At 36.6% G+C, this 21,907-nt stretch overlaps 1 protein-coding gene across 1 annotated transcript in view; it reads left to right on the top strand.

Annotated features, from left to right (window-relative positions):
• CDYL2 (chromodomain protein, Y-like 2) overlaps positions 1-21,907 on the top strand; it is a 61,741-nt gene that overhangs the window by 27,815 nt on the left and 12,019 nt on the right. The window contains exons 3-5 of the mRNA XM_010579724.1: positions 5,558-6,152; positions 14,202-14,419; positions 21,706-21,878. Of these exons, the coding sequence (XP_010578026.1) occupies positions 5,558-6,152; positions 14,202-14,419; positions 21,706-21,878 (986 nt within the window). The remainder of the gene's footprint in view (positions 1-5,557; positions 6,153-14,201; positions 14,420-21,705; positions 21,879-21,907) is intronic.

The following is a 21,907-nucleotide window of genomic DNA, read 5'->3' as shown; positions in this document are numbered from 1 at the left end:
TAACACCTCTTCTGATTCTAAGAAGATTGTAGAAAATTAAAAATCCATATGCTTAGAAAGACAAAAAAGGAACTGAATAAAAAGCAGTGTCTTCTTGACATTAACAGGGTGTTCACTGAACTTCCTGGGAAGATGTCATCTGATGTTTTGCCTGTGAATAATTCAGATGAGGAATGTCTTCCCTTTCATTTTTATGACTATCTAGCCCTTTCGCTTTCATGTTGACCTTCCAGGTAACTACACAAATTTACTACTGGGGGGGGGGGTCATAGCTGGCACATTGATTGGATCACTCTGTTTTTAAACTGTGGGTCAGATTCTGAAGAGAGACCCAGCATCCATTCCACTGTTATTTTTCTAACGTGAATACTGGCTGCTTCAGAAGATACGGTGCCATGTTTTGCATACATCTGGAGCAAATGCTACAGTTACCAGATTTTGAGAAATTAAATACAAATACAAGAGAAACACAAGTAAGTTACAAATGCAAGCAAGCAAGAGATTTACAACTAATAAAATACATTATTTCTTAAAGCGAAGGTAGGAAAAAGGAGGAAGTTAGGGAAATAATGAATTTTTAGAAGACAAACATGTTGAATCAGATGGTCTTTATCTCTCTCAGAAATCTTACTGCCTTTCTTTCCTTGGCACTTTCTTCAAATACCCTTCCAACACCCTGAGGCACTACATGGGACAAAGACCTCCAATGAAAAAAACACATAAAACAGTACAAGTCCTGTAATTTATAGTAATGAAAAGCAGTTTTTCTAGTATATGTCATGAAATTAGTCTGCTGCTCTGTACAGTACACTAACAGAGACCATCTGAGCATCACAGATTACAGTTTAAATTGTTACATAGATATACATGGCAAGAAGAGGAGCTGACGTACTTATTTTGGAAATCACTAAGTAGATATGCAATCTTCCAAACCTTTCTGGAAGTTTACTGATCTCCTGGAATGCGTTTTCTGGGAGCATAAGGATTTTTATTTATGCTCTTTAGAGTTCCTGTGAACTGTGAGATGAGTATACTCTGCTCCAACTTTACAGTTATATCTGTAGAAATAATTCAGTAGGAATTACCCTTTTTTAACTTAGCCTAGATTTTTTTTTAATAAGTGGACAATAACACTGCGCTGTTAAATGAGTGATTTTGACCCTGAATTTTCTGTGAAGGAAGATGTGTGTGTGTTGTACTCTGCATATATAAGCACTTGATCGCCAGATCACAACACTAAGTTTATGAAGCTCTACAAATTTGTACTGTAATTGATTAGTATTTTTTGTATTTCACATGAAGTTTAGAATACAATTTTTTTTAAAGCCTTTTATTTATTACTTTCATCCTAGTTTGTGCAGCTGTGTATAGAGCTAGGTTTAAGGCTAGTTGGAAGCTAAAAAGCGTGTTGTAAATGCATTTGCACAGGTGCCATGGTCTCATTCTATTTGTTCTCTTTAAACATATTTATGTGGTAACATATCAGCATCTCAGTTCATCCAGAATTAGCCAGGAGGGGCAGGGAGAGAGAGAATCTAGGCAAGTAATGTGATATGTCAATTCTAGCACTCTCTCAACTGTGATACTGCAAACTTTGTTTGCACTCATTTCACTTTTATTAAATTTAACTACTTAGTTTTCCAAAACAAATACAGTGAATTCAAGGATCTGGCAAACTGTAACTACCAAGGTCACTTTTGGGAAGATGTTATTCAGTTCTCATTAAAGACAGAACTGAGGGGGAAAATGGAAAATCGGACGTTGAAGCCATAGAAATTTTCTGCATACTCTCAGAACTGTGTATTGCTTATTCTAGGGAAGGAATGGAAGTATTATTTCTATTAATCACTAGCTGTCACAGAATCATTTCTCATTAAGAAAACTCATATGAATTTGTGGAACCTTAAGTAAATGCAGAAAGATTATTACTTTATATACTACCTGTTAAAACAAATATACATCATTAAAAAAACAAAGTAGTGATGTTTGTTATTACTGTGGACTGTGAATAGAAGGAAAATGGGACAGACAGTACCAGGTGTGGGTAAAAACCTGATATTTATGCCTACACTAAAGCACTTCACTGTATGCAGTGAAGGAACACACTGGCACTCTAAAGGGGATAAATATCAGTGAAGAACTTGAAGTCCTGAGAAAGAAAAGGGACCATGTTGAGAGGTCAAGTATGTTCGATGCTACCCTCAAATGCTTTCAGTAATGAACAATAAGGCGGTAATGAGGATGCAGCAAATATCTACTCAGACTTTTTATGCATTAGTCAAGCCAGTGAGTATGATGGCTTGAACCGAAAAACTCGAGGAAAACAACTGCTTTTGGATCAACCCACATTTTTTTCATTTTCTCCCTAGCAAAACAAACTCAAAAGAGGGTTGACCAGAAACAAAATATTTTGTCTTCAGTTTATTTAGTCCCTCTTTATTTTATTTTTGTTAGTTAAATTTGAAGTAAAACGTTGATAATTTTGTTCTGAAAATGCTGTAATGAAATGCTTAGTCTTTCCCAAATATATTTGCTTTCTGAATGTTTTTTCTGAAACCATTTATTAAATTTGACCCAATTTCATAAATACTTTTATTGTCCCTTCACGATATGTTGAACTGGTTAATCACATTCTCCATTGCCAGTATTTTGTTTCCCAGGAACAAAGACCACTCATGTTTTCTCCTTTTATCCTCTTAATTGAAATGCATAATGCCTCATCACCAAAATACTTGAGTGTTTTCCATATTAAAAAATGCTCTCCAGAAAACCTCCTCCCTTCACTTTTCCTCCTTGTAGTAGAGCAACAATGTGAAAATGAGAAATCGGTATAGTTAAATTTAAAGATATGTGCATGAGTGAAAAAAGGTGAGGTTGAAGAGATGGTTTTTGTTTGTGATTCTGAAAATGGCAAGGTATTTCTCCATCCTTTCTGAGGTTCTTCCTTCAGTAAGCAAGTGGGGGAATGCAACCGGTGTAATCCCTCAAAAGAAAGACAAGTTACTCTGAGGTAGCATCAACGTGACACAGACTTTGTGTTCCAAGTCCAAACTCCTGAATTAAAAAGGGAGAGGAATGCATGTATTGTTTAGCTAGTACAGACAGAATGGCATAAACCAAATTCTCTGCAGTAATGATAGCTGTGGTCTACTGAGTTTAGCAGCAATTTAATTTTTTCCCCAGGACATACATATATATATATATATATATTTTTTTTTTTCGCTCCTTGGTATAGTGAGCTGCAGTAATTAAAGTAACAAATCCACAGACAACCCACAGGCCACTACAGAGTTCCACAGTTCAATGTTCGGTCTTTCTGGCTAGTCCCAAATAGGAGGATAAGTATTTTAAAGCCAGAGATAATTTGGACAGCAGCTCTCTATAAAGGCAACAAGATCATAATAAGTCTATTAGTTTGACAATTGAAAGCCACACATCCCAAATGAGGATGAAAAAAAATGCCGCTTCATTTTTCGTGTAAGGACTTTTCCCTCTTTTCAGCTAAATTATCTCAAACTTGCCTAGACTGAGCTTCAGTTAATTGTTTTGCCCCACTGAGCAATCCTGAAGGGGACTGTGCTAAATTCAGAGTAAAGAGGATGCCTTGCTTTGCTTCTGCAGTGGTTCTATGCAGGTATTTGATAAGACGGAGCACAGGAATGAGCTGTTTGGGGTGCTGCAGTTGAGTGCCCTGGAGATGGAGGAAAGCTGTCCGCTATGACTCAGACACAGATATCTTAGCACAGTTCCCATGTAAATGAATTGCGATCGAAATATAATGTTTAGTTGCTAATTACATTTAGACTCCTTTGGGGAACCCACCAAGGTTTCTATGAATGTACAGTTCCAGCCAGTGAACAGACAGAATTAATCCATTGGTTTGCTCTAACAGGGGACCTAAAAAGAACAATTACTTACACTGCTATGATTGCCCTTCTTCAAGGTTAAAATCTCCATACAGATTCCACTGTTGTTCTTCACATGAGATGATTTTTCTTTGAAGAGCAATGAAAGCTATTACATTAGCTATCCACTTATTTATTTTTCTAAATTAACAATAGTGCTTTTGGTTAATGATAATGATTTTTTTTTTCATTAGTGGCATCTTTATCCCTCATAAGCCACATTTTAAAAAAAAAATTAAAATTAAAGAAGTGGAAAATCAAACTTGGGAGAAACTTCAGAAGGTTTTCTCATCATAACACAATTTTCCAGCAATGACTTTTCTATGGCAGATGTTTGTCTAACAAAAACTGATCTAAAAACCTGCCATACCTTCCCCACGTTACCTATTCTAATGCTTAATTCTTACTACCGTTACAACATTTTTCCTAATGACTTGATCTAAATTTCACTTGATGCAATTTAAACCCGTGACTTGCTGTCCACTGATTGTGCTTGGGTTTTCATATGCGCTCTCCCTCTAGTTGAGATCTTGCCAGTGCTGAGATAGCACAAAGATTTCTTCAGTTGTACAGTCCATTTTCCACAACAGCATGATACTGTTAATTCACACGCAGCTTGCAGTCCCGATATAGTCCTTCATCCCTTGGTGCAGAAATGTTCCTTAAGCTGACATTCCCTAGCATAGGTTCATGAAATTCATTACTTCTACGTAAGAATCCTGCCTTTATGCCTTTCATTTGCCTTTTTTTTTTTAATTGGTGCACTCACAAATTTTGTGTATTTACTCAAATATTGCATTCATTAAAAATACAAATTTTTGTAAGTTGGAAGTAGCAAAGTGGATATACACTACTGCACATACGATCTTTGGTGTAAAATATTGTAATTTGTTACACTCAGTTCTCTGTTCAAGATAGTTTCAAGACACGAAGAAGTATGGGGATGTTTATAGGGACATAATGCATGTGTGGATTCAGGAGAGTGATCAGTAACTGACAATATAGCAAAAGATGCTTTATTTAGCTCTTTCAAACAAGAGGTAGGTGAGGAATGTAACAGTAATAGTCTCATTTTACAACCAGATTTTCAAAGAAGTCATACTTTCGTTAATGATCTTCAGGTTCTCTCTTGTTTCTTCACATTGTGGCTATTGCAGGTTCCCAGATCAGATTTGATCAGGTGTTATGTCTCTTCTTAATGTTTTCAGAAGGGGAAATGGCCTTGCTGTCAAAATACCGCTGGGGCTACTGCATTCTCCTCCTGTATTGCCAGGTCTGCTCATGGGAATTCTTTGTTGAACACCAATTCCTAAATGTTATGTCAAGCAGTTTATACACACACCAAGTAGGTTCTCATCAGCAGTCAGCATGGTCATTATAGGATCCAATGGGAATATAGTGTTGGACTGCATCCTATGAAAGAAAGGTAAATTTAAACCTGTAAAATAGGTTGCTACATTTTGGCTAGCCTGGGTAGGCTTTCCATGTCAGAGTCAGTTCATATTTTAGGCACTATATTTTAGGAGAATCTCATGAATACTAAGGTGCCTTTACAGTGTCAGGGAGGCCTTCCTAGCTGTAAACGAAGAATATCGTTTTCATGACCAAACTATTTTTCTTTCTAATATGATATTTTTGGTTTTTTCTTTTAGGTAGAGAGGATTGTAGACAAAAGGAAGAACAAGAAGGGCAAATGGGAATATCTTATCAGGTGGAAAGGCTACGGAAGCAATGAAGACACCTGGGAACCTGAACATCACCTATTACATTGTGAGGAATTTATTGATGAGTTCAATGGACTACATGTTACTAGAGAAAAGCGATCAAGACATGGGAAACAGGCCAGTGCTCCAAAATTTTTACGGGAAAGCCGAGGGTCATCTGTTGAGAAAATATCACATAGACCTTCTGAATCTGGGAAGTCTAAAGGGTCAACACACAAAAGGAAGAGAATTAATCCATCTCTTCAAAAACAGAAAAGAGGATACGCAGCAAAGCCAGCATCTACTAATGACAGGGCTGCTAAAACTGTGACTTACCGAACTACTCCCAGCGGTTTACAGATCATGCCACTGAAAAAGCCACATAATGGTCTGCAGAATGGAGATGGCAGTCATGAAAAAGATTCTAGACATTTTGGGAATGGCTCACAACAGCAAAACATGGATTTAAATGATCATGAAGGAGAACAAAATTTGCCCAGCGTGTTGGAAGTTGGTAATGATTCACCTGTTGTGAATGGAATTGGTATGTGATTTAAACAACTACAGTCTTTGTGGGTGGGGGGGTGTTAATTGCAGCAACTGCAACTAGAGAGTCCACTCGTGGAAAAAGCATTGTCATGCTACACAAGTGATATGGTGAGAAGCACATAAACAAGTTTCACGCTCTTTCCCCATAAATTATACCATTTTTTTATCAGTTGGCTTCTCTCCTTCCGTTTCCCACGGAGTGACATGAAGCAGTGTGGGCTTTGCTACATGCCTTTGCAGTATAAAGTCCTTGTGGGGAAATGATGACAAGGCACAAAGTAGGAATGACAACTGAGGTATGTATAATACTGCAACTTTGGTTTTGTGTATCACCAAGTAACAAATCACTTCTCAGTTATGGGTGCTCAGATCCAGTGGTCTAGAAAGATCAGGATTCCTTTAGAAACGGAATTAATACCACTCTTGCTAAAGTATCATGGTAAGTATGGCTGAATAACATTCGAGTTCCTCAGTATTAATGCTCATCATATTCAGTACTCAGAACTGCCAGGTCCTTGTCTCTGACAGTGACTGGATACATCAGAAGTCACAAGACATCCTCTACAGGGAGGTACAAACAGCCTTGAAGTGAATGAGAAGAAACAGGAGAAATTTCTTTCTAATCCTCATAGTTACTGACTGGCTTAGTTCTCAAAAGAATAAAGCTTTATGTTCTCTATATTCAGCTATTCAGCTTAATGCAACTAAGTAGCTTCTCATTATCTATATGTGTCCAATTTTTTTTTTTTTTAATCCTACCAAATTTAAAGCCTCAATGGGGCTTTGAGGCAGTAATTTCCAGGAATTAACAATGAGATGCACATTTTATTTCATCAGGGGTTTGGGTTTGGGGTTTTGTTTGGGGTTTTTTGACCTTTACTTTCATTGAATAAGCTCTTGTCCTTATATGAGGGGATAAAGCAGAAGACATCCCGTCAATCAGCAGGCAGCCCCAGCCTTTTTAGCCTTCCTACCACGTGGAAGTCTTTCCAGATTCCTGGTAGTTTTCAGTATCCTCTTGTGCCTTTGGTGTGTGGGGTTTTTTTAATATCTTTTAAAAACAGCAGGAGCTCTTCCAAATTATTTCCTACTGCTTACTGATACAGTGGCAATACAACCTTTTGAGAATTATTTTTTCTGCTGTTACACAGGGCATAAAGGTTTTCATTCAGTGATACACAGTTGCTCTTAGGTTTTTTTTCCTTGCTGGTTACAGTTAATTTAGAACACAGCTATAGGTATGATTTTTTTCATTATGCATTTAATCTGCTTTACTGTTGCCAATTCACCTTTTTATTATGACTCAGTGAAGCTCTTCAGAATCTTTCGTAGTTTTTACTCTACTTATTTTGTACTCTCTTCAAATTTTCCTCTCATACTTCTCTTCCCAGTTCATTAGTACATACATTAAATAAACTAATCCTTCTGCAGGTCCTTAGGGCAGCCAACTACTAATCATTTGACATGATGAAAAGTAACCATGTGTCCCAATTATTTATTTTTGTTAGCCACTTTCTATAGCCCGTAATAGCACTCATTTCCTTAACAGCTTCTTGTGAATTGCCCTGCCAAAAACTCTTCAAAAGTCAACATAAATTATATCATCCCACCTTCCATTTTCCACCCTACTGGCAATCTAGCAAATGCTACTTGATTTGGGAAGTAGAACTGACCTTGCCTAGTCTTACTGGTTACATCCTATAACTACTGGGATCTTTCAATCCAGGCATCAAATATCTTGTTAAAGACTCCCAAACCAGCAAAATGTATGGTCAGTTTTAAATGCATAAATAGCCCAGATGATGTCAACAACACTTAAAACTGAGAGTGCAGGCTTTTGTATCTTGATGAGTTTGAGCTCATATAAGACTGCTTAAAAAGTTACCTGCTTCTTTAAAAATATTTGCATATCTAATTACATATGTCTATAAAGTTATTTTTCTTTGCTTTCTTACTGTGTGATGAAGTTTTTTTAATCATTTGTTTTATGTTATTCATTGGGGAAGTTCTGATACAAAGTGCATCTTTGAAATGCATCTTTAAAATGCATTAATTCCTATATTTTAGAATTATTTTTTTTTTTTAGTGAAGAACTAAAGGGCCACAAAAAACTGTAAGGTCAAATGAGCCTTTCATTTGTCCCCACAAGAGCTAATGAATGGCATCTACCAGCCCCTGTTTGAATAATCCCTGTAAGAGAGCTCTATTTTAGTAGAAAGCTGCTTTCCCTAAGCAGCCAGGTGTTCTGCCATGTACAGAGGGCTCCTGGCCTCACAGCTGATGTATGCAGCTCCTTTAAAACATTTCTTTATGATGGTTTTTGCATTCTCCAGATCCATCACTTCTGTTCTGTAGTTTGCTCTCCTTTCTCCCTTGCATTCTGACCTCCCTGTAGGCAAAAGGAAAAGATCTTTGAATCTCTACCTGGTTCTCATATGAGAAACCCATACTCAGCAGCACTCCCAAGGTCAGAAATCCCTCCAGTCTTGCTTTGTGATACCCAGCACATGCATAGTGGAGAAAATTACAAAGAGGAGATGAGACTACCAAAGTAAGAGCAGACAGAATCTGGTGGAGAAGGGTCAAAGTAAAAATACTAGCTTTTTTCCTAATATTGCCCTACAAGCTTGAGAGAAGTCAGATTTCCTGATACAGGATTTTGCATCATTTGAAATGTCAAATCGAAGAAACTTGCACTACTCTTCAACAAGTCCAACAATTTACTGAATTCCCCACGATATTCACACTCACAGGGAAGTAGCACAGAAGATGCCAGTTTGATTCTGCTATGTGTCCTGTTAGTATCACAAACTCATTTTAATCAGGATAGATGTCCCACTAAAATTGGTCTGAAATTTTACAAATTACAAATGAAGGAAGTTTCAGAGAAAAATGCCAATTTGTTGAATAACAGAAGTTCTGTTCCAAACATCTTGGGTTTCAAAACTTTCTCCAAATCTGAGCCAAGGTCCCAAAGCTTTGTCCCTTGAGACCAGGAGCAATGTGGCAGTCTGCTTGGCAGGACTCCCACGTTCAGCTTTGAGGCAGCCAGCTATGCCAGAGGTTTCAGGCAGTCTGCCACAGAGTCTGCAAGTCGAAAGCCCGGCATGCCCCATCAGTGCTCACGGGGCTTCCAGACACTATATGTAGAACAAAGAGGGAGCCTGGAGGACCTGGGTTTGGCTCCCAGAAGCTGTGGCTCCCAGGCAGCCCCATGCGGAATCTGATGAAAGAGACATTTGTGTCAGCTTTGAGATTGCCTATATGGAGCCCACATGAATGTCAGGCTCATTTCACAGCTAAGTGTAAGTGCACAGAAAAGGTATATTAGAAATTTTAAGTTGGTCTTGAGATGAAGCCTAGATTTGGAAAACTCAAAAATTCCCCCCAATTTGAAAACCCAGCTGTAGGCCCAGCTCTGCTACCAGTGTTGGCCTGTGGTTGAAGGCCTCCAAAACCCATCAACTTGAACCAATATTCTTTCATATTATAATAATGTTTAACTACTAGTGTATTGATCCAAGCAATATAATTAGTAATTTATAAACTCTAACTAATAAAAAAAATATCTATTTTGTTTGTGGTATGCCAGTTCTGTTGAAACAAATAATAGCTATTTGAACACTAGTTTTTGATGACTCCTTGAATGGACTTCCACCAGTCTGTTTTGTTTTGTCTATACATCCACTTGGGTACAAGTGTTTCCTGCTCAACCTATAGATAAAACTGTCACCAGTAAGTTATTTACCCCAGAAAGATGACTGTATACCTACAGATGTATGAACAAAATCATATATGGAGCCCAGTGGAGGCCTGGAACCTTGCTGAAGTTGGGACAGATCTTTCTCACCAAAACCTCTCTTCTACATTCTACACATCCCATCACAAGGAGAGTAGAGTCATCTTTGCTGACAGTTATTTAAGGATCTGCAAACGGGAAAATGTTGAAAAACTCTGCAGGAAAACATCCACTGATGCTCCCAGGAGCTAATAATACCATTCTTTCTGATGATATTTGTTGTCTTTTGCTATCACATTTCTGTTTCTCTCCAGATGTTGTAACTGAGAGTGATTGTTTTGTCAAGTTTCTTGACAGCATCAAAAAACATCCTCTTTTAATTTTCTCTTTGCTTTTTCTACATCACTCTATTTCTGTACCATCTGCTGAAGAATTTTTGCTTGTCATGTATCACTAACCACTGTTTTTCTCCATTAAGAAAATCTTTGTAGTCTGATGGTGCCCTTAATTTAAATACTCTCTGTGAACTTAGTCACTGCTTCCTCTTGGTTTTTTAGCTTGTTCTGTTTTATTTATTCTGGAGCAATACTGGCAGTAAAAGACAACCAAGTATGCTTGCTTTCTCAGTTTGGATAAAAACCCATTGCTTTTAGATATCTTACAGATGCTCCCTTAGCTGGAGAAGTCTGAAATTATTAGTAAATTATCAACAGAACACTGCTTTTAAGTATGTACAGTATTAACCATTACCCACAAGAAAGACAGAAAGGAGACAGAGAAAGGCTATTGGGAAGACTGAGGAATGCAGAACTGTTGTTCACTAAATCTCTCAATAGCAGAACTAGGGACCACTCACTGAAACTGGTAGAACATCAGATAAAAGCACAGATGAAAGAAAATTCTTCTCTGTGTAGTGGCTACACAACTTCTCAAAGTTATACCACAGGAAGCTGTGGAGACAGACAGCATCAACAGGCTCAAAAGTGGATTAGAGAAATCCATTAAAAGGTCCACGAGCAAATGCTGAAGGAAACAGGAAGGATGAATCCTCCCATATTCCTATACAACGCTTAGGGATGATGCTAGGGCAAAGGACTGCAGAAAGTGGCCAAGCTTGCATTTTCTCCTTAAATAGCATTCTTTACTGCCGTTCTTGGAGAAGGATTACTAGATGCACCAGTGGTCTGGGAATATCTTAAATTCCCTTAAAAAATATTGAAACTTCTTCTAGATACCAGTGTGTTTTTAGGTATTCCACAAGTTGTACTGCTGATTAAAAACAATGTAATTAGATTAAACTCCCACTAAAGGAAGGAATATTTTCTCCTGTTCTCTCTTCTTTTTGTACTTACTGAGCATCAAATACTCACTACTAAGCCAGTAAACCACACTTACAGGTACCTAAAACTTCCTTAGTTAATTTGTGACATCCTTAATTTGTTTCACATGCAGTATAGATTGCTTTGAGAATGTCTCTTTTTTCCTATGTCACAGTCATTTTTCATCTTGACATATTAAGGTACTGTTACCCTTGTGTGCATTAAACAGGTGCTAACTATTAACCCTCATGCAGAGACAATCTGGATGCTTTAGTGGCTCCAGAGCAAACCTTCAGTAGCTCCATCACATCCATGCAACAGACACGCTAAATTGGCCTGGTTTCACATGAGTGTTGTCTTTAGATTTTGCTGGTCATTTTCTCCAGTTTATCAGGTTAAACAAGATTGAAGGGTTGCACTGTATACACTGAAACAACAATTTACTTAATATATGTTGTTCTGTTAATCATCCATCTTGGAAATGACACTTTTCCATCTATGTTTCTCTCATATTTAATTTAGATCTTTCTCTCTGGTTAAATTTCTGTCAGCTGGCGTGCAGATAGTTAAAATACTGTGATAAGATCTGTAGTTTCTTACATCATATATTTAATTTACGAACTGAATGCATTACTCAAGGAAGAATACAAAAAATTAGAATAAAATTATTACTGAGGCTTTTTGTTGAGCTGGATTATCTGTGTGAATTAATCTTCTACTATTCTCATATCACGTGTATTTAAAATAGAGGTGGCATAATCTTCAACACTAGGTAGATAATCAGTACTGTTAATCTGACACATCTTCCATTCAATGTTCATTTGTGCCTCTGATTTTATAAGTTCTTTACCCTTTTGGGGGAGATTTAACTCTTCATATCTTAGTAGCTTATTACTGGGTCAGGCAACATAGTAAGTATTGACTAGATAAAAATGCAATATTTAGAAGTCTGCCTCAGTCAAGTAATTAAGTAGTTTCAGCATATTATTCCCAATGATATAGTTTTCCATTAGTAATTTCACAAGCTGATTTTTGTTTGTAAGAATACATGTCAAAATATATGCAGTAGCAAAACCTCATGAAAAAGAAGAAACATGCCATAAAAAATTATTCATAATTTTTAAAATTCAAGCACATGGTGATTTCTACACTTGAGATAATTCTTGACAAGAAAACAAATTTCAAATTCTGCTGGCTTCAAATGATTTTTTTTCAAATCGATCTAACATAATTTGTCAATGTTTGCATTGCACCAGTTAAATCCTCTATTCAATATAAGCAATGTTTTAGATGGTATCTCTTAATTTAAAGATGAAAAAGAGTTTTATGATTGACTGAAATAGCAGACTTTTTAACAAACATGCATTTTTGTGTGTAGATATATGTGTACACACATGCACACATTACATGATGAGGCCAGATGATGCACCAGTTAAATGCTATTAAGCACTCTATATATTTTAACATCACATATCGTAACTCCACTGTATATACAGGCATTTCACACACTGTGAACAATTCCACAGGCCATTGCCAACTGAGACGTATCAGACAGTTCAGTTACCTATATAAACATCAAGTTGAAACGTAGCTAATCCAAAATGAGGGTAAGTGATTTTGATTTAGAGAGTAATCTGTGATGAATTCACCATTCAATTCCATTTCAACAGAGCATTTTTAATTGGATAGTGGTCATTTAAAGTACAAAATCTAAATCTATGTTCTAATATTCATGTCATCTGCCCTTTAAAAATTCCTGGCTATTTGATACCAGAAGCTGGAACAGGTCAGCTTTGGCAGCAGTAAAGAACGGAACAAACAAAGGTGTTTTCATTCAGCTTTTTCTTGGCCTTTCTTAAATACGGCACATTGTGGGCTCATGTCTATTTAAACAAAAAACAGATTTGGAAACTATTTCAATGAACAGAGTGACTTTAACCTCTGTTCCTCAACAACCTGTCTCTGCTTTACTTTTAATGGTAATAGTGTGAAACATCTGTAATTAGAAAAGGAGTATTGCATCAAAATCTTATAAAGATATTTTCAACATTCCAGCTCAGCATTGTTACCAATCATAATATATTGCCTATTACAGAGGAACTGTAAACATAAGCAAAGTAATAGTTTACAGTTCATACACAGAGTAAGTGAGAATAAACTGTCTTTTAAAATTGACATACTATTACTCTCATTTGTTTTTAAGGAGGAACTACATCTTTCTTGTCATTGTTCCCTTTTTTCCCCTACTGCTGGATACCCTCCAAAATGGCATCAGCATTAGTATTTATTATGTACAAATTCCAGTATTAATATCATACCTCTTAGTAAAAAGTCAGTAATTATTGTTACTGCAAAATGTAATGAGCAGAAGCTTGGGATCAGGGCAAAGAGGATGGCTGAGTGCTATTTCTAATGCTAACCACAAGGATACATGGAAGAGAATCCCAGTTGTGTCAGCTTAGTAGGAACTCCCTTAACTTACTGTCACACAGAGAGGTGCAACAAGTGTGTATTGGGATTGTTAGTTGAAACTGATAATGACCTTTTGGTCACCATAAAAGGAAGAAAATGTAACTTTGAAAGATGGGATTTGGACTAAACTTGTAATGTCAAGTTTCTCCAAAGCTGAATTAGAATCTTCCTATGAATTCAGGGATCACCCCAAATTCATATGAAAGACTATGATACAATTGCTTTCATCTTCAAAGCAGAACTGCATCCCATTAACAGTACCAGTCCTACATGCTACAGTTCATGGGATCTAGAGGTTGTCTGATCTGAGAACAAAACATACTGCATGTTGGAATATAGAATAATAAGAATGGATTGAGGCCATATTTGACTAGCCAGGCATATTTTTGATTTATCAAATCTATCACATAGAGGCTATTGTAAATACTGAGCTATGTTTAAGCTAATACAAAGTATCACTCCATTTCTTTGAAGGTATAAACATAACTATGCTTTGATTCTTTCCATCTGAAAGGTTCTTCTCTGGCCAATGGAAGCTTGAATCTACACAGCACTGTGAAAAGGAAACTAGATGGGGAGAAAGATTATGTCTTCGATAAGAGACTAAGATACAGCGTGCGTCAAAATGAGAGTAACTGTCGGTTCAGAGACATTGTAGTCCGGAAAGAAGATGGTTTTACACATATTCTGCTGTCCAGTCAGACGTCAGATAACAATGCACTGACCCCGGAGGTAAGCGTGTAGCCATAAAAACCAAAGCAAGCCATCCTAATGTGTGGGTTATCTTGGAAACACTGCACTTGAACTGGATTTTATGTATTTTTGTCCTAATTAATTATCTTAGAAAAGAAATATGGAGTTCAGATATATCTAACTTTTTCATGCTTGGGATTCCTATCAAAAAGAATGCAATGGAAATTAATTTTTAATTTACATGTCTGAAACCAAAAATTACAATTAAAGAAAGGAATGGCAGAATCAGTACTTCCAGCATGGAGTTGTGTGAAGCAGTTTTTCACACATTGAAGTTACTGGTATTTACTATCCTTAGGAGAAATCTGGTCTGTTTCATTTTATTAATTTAAATAGTGCTCCAGTTGTTGCATACAGAGAATTTCAGGCTATATCCTGAGACAGTAATTCTAAAAGTATATCTTGATCCCTAATTGCTTTTTCTCTGAATCACTTTATGAGTCCTTATTTATGAAATCTCAACCAATTAGGGGCTCTATTCTCAGCTGAATTGCACGAATTCGTACAACATATAAATGATATTAATTAATTCCCTTGTTTCAAACATTATACACTTAAGGTCAGACTTGGACTTGTAGCTTGTACTACTCCAGTATATATATGGGTCACTGGAAGGGCTGAGAAGTTTTTCCTTCCATTCCCTGTGATCCCAGGAGAGTGGGCGGTGATGCCTTGGTATACCTTTCCCATGTCAGAACAAAAGGGGCGTCAGTAAATCCCTGCATCAGGCTGCATGTCCCAGAGAGCAGAGAACATGCTTGAGCCCTGTTCCACATGGGCAGTAATGGCCTGATGGAAAGGGCTTACCATAGATGAGAGAGGAACCAACAGGAGCTGCCTCCCAGCACCAGTTTTGCCTGTGAGCGTTCTGCAGGCAGAGTTCCTCCACGAGCCACTCGCAGTGTGGCAGATCTCTACCTTTTCTGCCCTCCAGACATGCCAGCGCAGCTCTGTCTTACACAGTAACTTCAAGATAAGAGTATATGAAATATCAGTTTGAGCAGCATCTGAGGGAGAAGTAGATGATAGCTTTGAGGAGTTATTTTATTCAATAAGAAACTGATTAACTTTGAAATTAATTACTCATAATGAGCTTCAGATAAAACCACTGGCAGGTATGATGGGCCCTAAATTTGTCTCCCCTTCCCAAATGCACACCTACACATGGACATCAATACACAGAATGATACTAAATAGTTAAAACTGATGGTACATACATTTCTCACTCCTAGTGTTTGAACTATATAATATTTAAAAGGACTATCTTGGTAATTAACACAGAACATCAAACACCTACTTTTAATACAAATTCCTTAAAACACATTAGATTGCATCAAATCCATCATTCCATCCATGTATTAATTACCACTAATTGACACTGCAGGTAATTTAAACAAAGAGCTCAAGGGCCTGAAAAAGTATGAAATCAAGGACTGACTTAACTACGTTCAGGCTGAACAGACATACCTTTACGTTGCTGGCTGTGCTGTTCCACATCAGCAGTGTTCAAATGCTCTAGCCAGTGAATTAATTCAGGCTCTTCAGGTCTGCCAAAGCAATCCGTTTCATTCTTTGAAAATTTTCAATATGCCAGGAATCCACCTCTGTGGAAGAATAAATGATAAGCATATAATAGTCCTCTTCTTGCATCACTGGCATAGACTATTTCTAGATCCTTTATTGAAGCTCACTCAAAAACCAGGAAATACATTTTAGAAAACTACATTACTGACCAGGATCTGGATAGTCAGGAATTAATCAAGGTAATGAGTTCTCCACATTGAGATTGTCTGTTTAAAACTCATCCAGGCTGAGAGCAATTGAAAGCTCTTGCCCTCTGAAGGCTGCTTGCTGGCAAACACAAAACGACTTCTTTGGCCTCAGTCCAGGCTGCAGCCCATGATCATTCACACCACAAAATCTAGCACCTCCAATATTGGCAATTCCACATCCTTGCTGGCAAGTACAGCAAAAATCCAAGGAACTGAAAGGAGGAATATGTTGAATGCCTTGTCCCTGCAGTTTGTCACCCATAGCCATAGGTGAGACAAACTGATAAGAGTATTTTAGGGATGTTTACAACATTTTCAGTTTTGATGCCTTTTATCTCCAGTGAATAGAAAGTACAAACACAAAATTCCTGCAAAATGAATCACAGAACTGTTTAGATTGAAAAAGACCTTTAAGATCATCGAGTCCAACCGTCAACCCAACACCACCATGCCCACTAAACCATGTCCTGAAGTGCCACATCTACGTGTTTTTTGAACACCTCCAGGGATGGTGACTCCACCACTTCCCTGGGCAGCCTGTTCCAATGCCTGACAAGAAAGTGTGTTTCATTTTGTCAAAAGAAACGCTAACTTCAAGCTTGATTAGACATTCAGTAAATTATGTTTGCTAAATAGTAAATTATTAATTTACTCAGAGCAGGTCTACTTGATGTGGTTAAAATAGTGGTCTGGTTATTCTCGGCCATCTATGTTAGGAAAAAAAGAAAAGGTGTGCACTGCCCACAATCATTATAAAATTAAGCTTATACAAAATGACTCTCACCCCTAAACAGCCCTGCTTCCCTTTGTGCCTTATCTTAATCTTCAGATGAAATTTAATAGTTTGGTTCAACCATTGGCCTCTGCTATTTATGCCAATTTAATTAAAATAACAAAGAACTTATTTATACCAAAGAAAAGAAAAGAAAAGAAAAGAAAAGCTGCTGAGAGCAGTCTACCTGAATCTTCATGCTAAGTTTTTGGTAACCACCTGTGGGTTTGTGCAGGTGATTTTAGCATGAAATGTGCCAATGCTCCTTCCAGCAGCATTTGCACTAATTGAAGTTGGCTCAGTGCCACTCTAGTAATTGAGTTTTTTTCTACAAAATGTTCAGGGCACTACAGAAATTCTTTCTTATGCTTTACAAGACCTTATAAAACTTCCAAGCCAGTGTCATGAAACAGCACAGCTTGTTTTTATTTCAGTGGCTTAGGCTTGCTACTTTTAAAATTAATTTTTTAAATAGATATGTAAAATATTTCATCTTTATAAACTCCATTAGGGCATTTTCTCTCATGGGTCTTTTGCTGCTTCTGAAGTTCTTTCTCCAATGATGACGTTGCTGTTGTAACTCAGCACATTTTAAGGATCCAAATTCTGTTTCAAACTTAAGATTAAATGGATCCATCCACTGCTTTTACTTTACACTATTAACAGAGCTAGGAATTAATATTTCCCTGAATTAAAAGCAAAACATACCCTGAACAGCTAATATCTCCATTGAAGACTGATAAAACTACCTCAAGTACAGTTCTCATCCAAAAGAATTGGGTTTCAAATTTCTAGCCATGAGAATTACAGGGTTTGAAGTTCTACCAGGTGCATTTTGGAGCACTGGTTTGTCTTCCTTTCCTTACTTTTCCCAACTTACTTAAAAAAATTTTAAAAGGCAGGTACAAGTTTACTGTTATCAGTATTTTTGCTGTCATACAAAGACAAATTGGCTTTTTGGCCAGTATTTCTGACTGAAGCCAGCCTTACAGGTTCCTAAGTCCTTTATTTATCAAACAGAAAGGACTCGGAATCTGTTTGCACAAAGAGTCAGTAAGTAACAAAAAGTGTATTTATGTAAAAAGGTACGATTGTGGAACAGGTTCTAAGAACAACTGAATTGCTTTAAAATTTTGGTCTACTGTAATATTTACAGAATATTTACCTTTAAGAATATCAACAGCAAATCCTTAGAGATTCAGGGAAGTTAACCTTTTAAACTAGTATTACTATTTATATGAACAAGAGACTTCTGTTTGAGATACTTTGTATAGTTACGGTGCTAAATTCCCAGCTCTCTGATTTCCCCAGAATGTAAGCAATATAGAAAGCAAAGGGCACCAAATGCCTTTTAAAATTTCCGACATCCAGTGAAAGGCATTAAAATAAGCTCTTAGAAGTTTAATGAAGTTTTTAAACATTTTATGTTTATTTTGCAATATAAGGTGTCCTGTTAAAGGACTAACCAGCTTATTTTCTCGGCAGGATTAAAAAAATTGGCAACTTTTGAGAAAGTGATAATTTTATTATATATTTGGGTTTCAGTAAAACAGGAAGTGAAGCATTAGGCCTGGTCTAAATTTGTAATTTGGTAGTTTATCATAAGCTAAATAACTGGCCCATACCGTTTTGTACATACTTCCTCAGAAATTTTAGTCAAATGCATTTGAATAGAAATACTGTCCCCACAACTGAAAATTAACTAAAAGACCATAAAAAAGCTAATTAAAAAAAATATGGAACCAGAGAATACTGCTATGCAGCCCTGCAAATAGTAATATTAGATCTGGTCCACTAGAGAAAGTAAAATTTAATTGGACAAATGCCATAGTTATACCAAAATGAGGGAAGGTTTAAGAACTATGGAAGAGAGAAAAAGAATATGGAATCTGATAAAGAAATGTAACAAAATACACATAGTATCTCTATAATTGCAAACTGAATTCACTACCAAATTAATGGAAATTTGTGCTTAAAAACAGACAGCAGTTCTGAACTAAAATTATATTTACTTTACAGTACTGCAGTTTGATACACAGTTCTGCAACCCTACAAGCACACCGTCTCTTTTATCTTTATTTTATTGTTAGTAGCTTTCCTATAATCATATAAACATCTGTAGAGAAATGCCCATACCCAGACAATCAATGAGGAAAGCTATGATGCCAAGGCATTCGGAAGCAACAGTGAACAGCAGGTTGGCTATAACTAGGATAACATAAGTCATAACAATGAATGACAAGGTGACCAGGTGAATTTTGCACTGCACCAGCAAAGGAATCATGGCATAGAACAAGGGAGTAAGAATTGACTTTGCTGGCATTGGTGTATTCCAGTGAGCCTCCCAGCACCTTTTGATGATAAAGTTAATGACAAACTTACAGATTTAAAAAAAAAAAAAAAAAAACCAAACTTTTTTGAGACTGAAAACACCAACACATTATGATTTCCTGCTTTCTGATACTGTTTTCTTTTGCTAGAAACTAGTGGAGCAGTGGAACTAGATTTTTCACTCCTGCTCAAAAATACTACCCAAAATACTGTCAAAACCTTCCCATTTTCCACTGTATCTGAGAAATCAGTTCCTAATAACAGACCTTTAATATCACCCTCTCCAAAACATTGAAAAAACAGTGATAGCAGAATATTGTTTTTCCCTACAAGTAGTATCACGTCTGCTCAAAAGTTTGGTATACTTTTAGATGCCTTTAGCCATCCAAATCGATGAGGGATAAGATAAAAAAGAGACAGGTTTGTAATGGTAATGATGTGTTTGAAGGATAGCAGTGGTAATATCAGAGATAGTACATATGCAATTATCACTGGAGGAAGGGGAATGGTAAAGAAACTTGTTGAATGGAGTATCCTATCATGGCATCATATTTAAAGCAACACTCCCCATTGTATATAAAAATGTTCGACTGGTATTCTCTGATATTATTTATACATCCTCCCTAAGAAAAAGCAAATTTTGAGAACATTTAAAATAAACTAAGAGGACAATCTTGCATTCACATGGAACTAGGAAAATCAAAATATGTATCTTTTTTTATTCTAACATCTACCACCTTCTAAAATTTATTTTTTAACTTTGAACAGAGGTTTTAAGGTGTTTTTTTCCTTTGTTTCCCCTTTACAAAATATGCGAGTTTTGCTATGTTGTTACCAACTGAGGGCTGAGACAGCCTCCGAGACTCTGAGAATAAGCAGTACTTGTAAAATCGCTGATGACATTTTTGTACCTGCACAAGAATTTCAAATACACTTCCAAATTCTGCTGCTTTTAATTACTTCACTTCCACCCACTGTCACATACTCGGTATTACAGGCGTTCTGAAGTGCACTTGTAGAAGTGAAGCATCTAAAGGTTCACCACCTGCTTTCTCATGTCCCACTCTCAGCAGTCAGTAAAAATCATTTTTATGCAAACACATGTAGAAAGCAGGCAGGTAGCATTGCACTGCATGGTTTGAATATACAAGTTCAAGCTTGGTCTCAGAAGCCACAGAATTTCTAATAAAAGGGTACCTAGAATGGTATAAACAAAACTTCTGTTCTGTGTTTAGGGACATTTCTTAAATAAGACACTTCAGAGATCTAAAGAATTTTTGGAAACAGAAAGTAGTGAACAAAAATAATCACAAGCTAAAAATCTTGGTTTTCTCTCACGTGGAAACCATATTTAACCCACCAACCACATTTTGCTATCTTTTACCTAAATTTACACTAACAGCAAATCTTTCAGTTCGAAAGAGAAAAATTTGACTCAGCAGGACCCTGTCTACAGGAAATACTTTGACACATGAGTATGTTTAAGCATAGGAGGTGTCACACTAGATGAAATCATGGCCCTTGAAGTGAGGAGCAAATCACTCAAGAGAAGAGGGAAATCTGAAATGGCTGAAGTCAGTTACAGCTTACAAACTACACTGAATTGTGACCAAATAAGAGGTTACCAATCAGAAGTTTATGAAATAATATTTCCTTTTAAAAATCATTAGAAAAACAATTCTGCTCAGATGAAAGCACTTTCTTACAATACAAGCAGCTCAATTCTATACAGATTTTGATTACATTTGATTTATGGTGCAATTAATAGCCTGATCCAGTTGTAAATCAGAGTGTAAAAATGTCTCTCTTTCAAGTGGCTTTTTTGCTCTAACTTCTGCAGACTTTAACAATATCACTGACCACAGAAAAATGAATAATATATTTGTCATTTTGATGTATATGATGTCCTCTTGTCCTGCCTTGCTCTGGTTCAAGTCATATAAACCAAAGTAGTTGAAAAACTGAAAACTGGGGTTTATAGATTTTGCTTACAACCTGTTGAGGTTAATAGGCTATTGTTGTCATAACCGTGTTACTGAGGATACAGTGATGTACACTGAATATACACGATGAAATTTTTAAAAATGATATTTGAAATTATTAAATTGCAATCAAATAGCATAAGCTAGCTAGAGTTTCCCATAGAATAAGCAAAGAACAGCCAAGTTCTAAAAACTCTTTGAATTAGTAAGCATCTACAAAGCACTTCCAAATATAAAACTCAGTGTTATCATTCTAAGTATATTAAAATTATATTAATATATATAATTGATGTAAGTATTAATAGTGCCCAAAATGTAAGTCTCTCAAAATCAGTAAGGTTTGTAAAACTAGGGAAATGATATTGCAACGGCATGCATGTCGAATTGTTTACTTTTCTTTATCCACAGATCATGAAGGAAGTTCGGAGAGCATTGTGCAATGCATCAGCTGATGACAGTAAACTCTTACTTCTCAGCGCAGTGGGAAGTGTATTCTGTAGTGGCCTAGATTACTCATATTTAATTGGCAGGTTATCCAATGACAGAAGAAAGGAAAGCACTAGGATTGCAGAAGCTATAAGGTGACCCAAGCTTACCTATGATCTCTAAA

This window comes from Haliaeetus leucocephalus, unplaced genomic scaffold (assembly GCF_000737465.1).
Source record: "Haliaeetus leucocephalus isolate CR32 unplaced genomic scaffold, Haliaeetus_leucocephalus-4.0 Scaffold668, whole genome shotgun sequence".
Classification (NCBI taxonomy): Eukaryota; Metazoa; Chordata; class Aves; order Accipitriformes; family Accipitridae; genus Haliaeetus; species Haliaeetus leucocephalus.
Note: the sequence above shows the minus strand (reverse complement) of the source record. Positions and strands in the feature narration are given on the sequence as shown.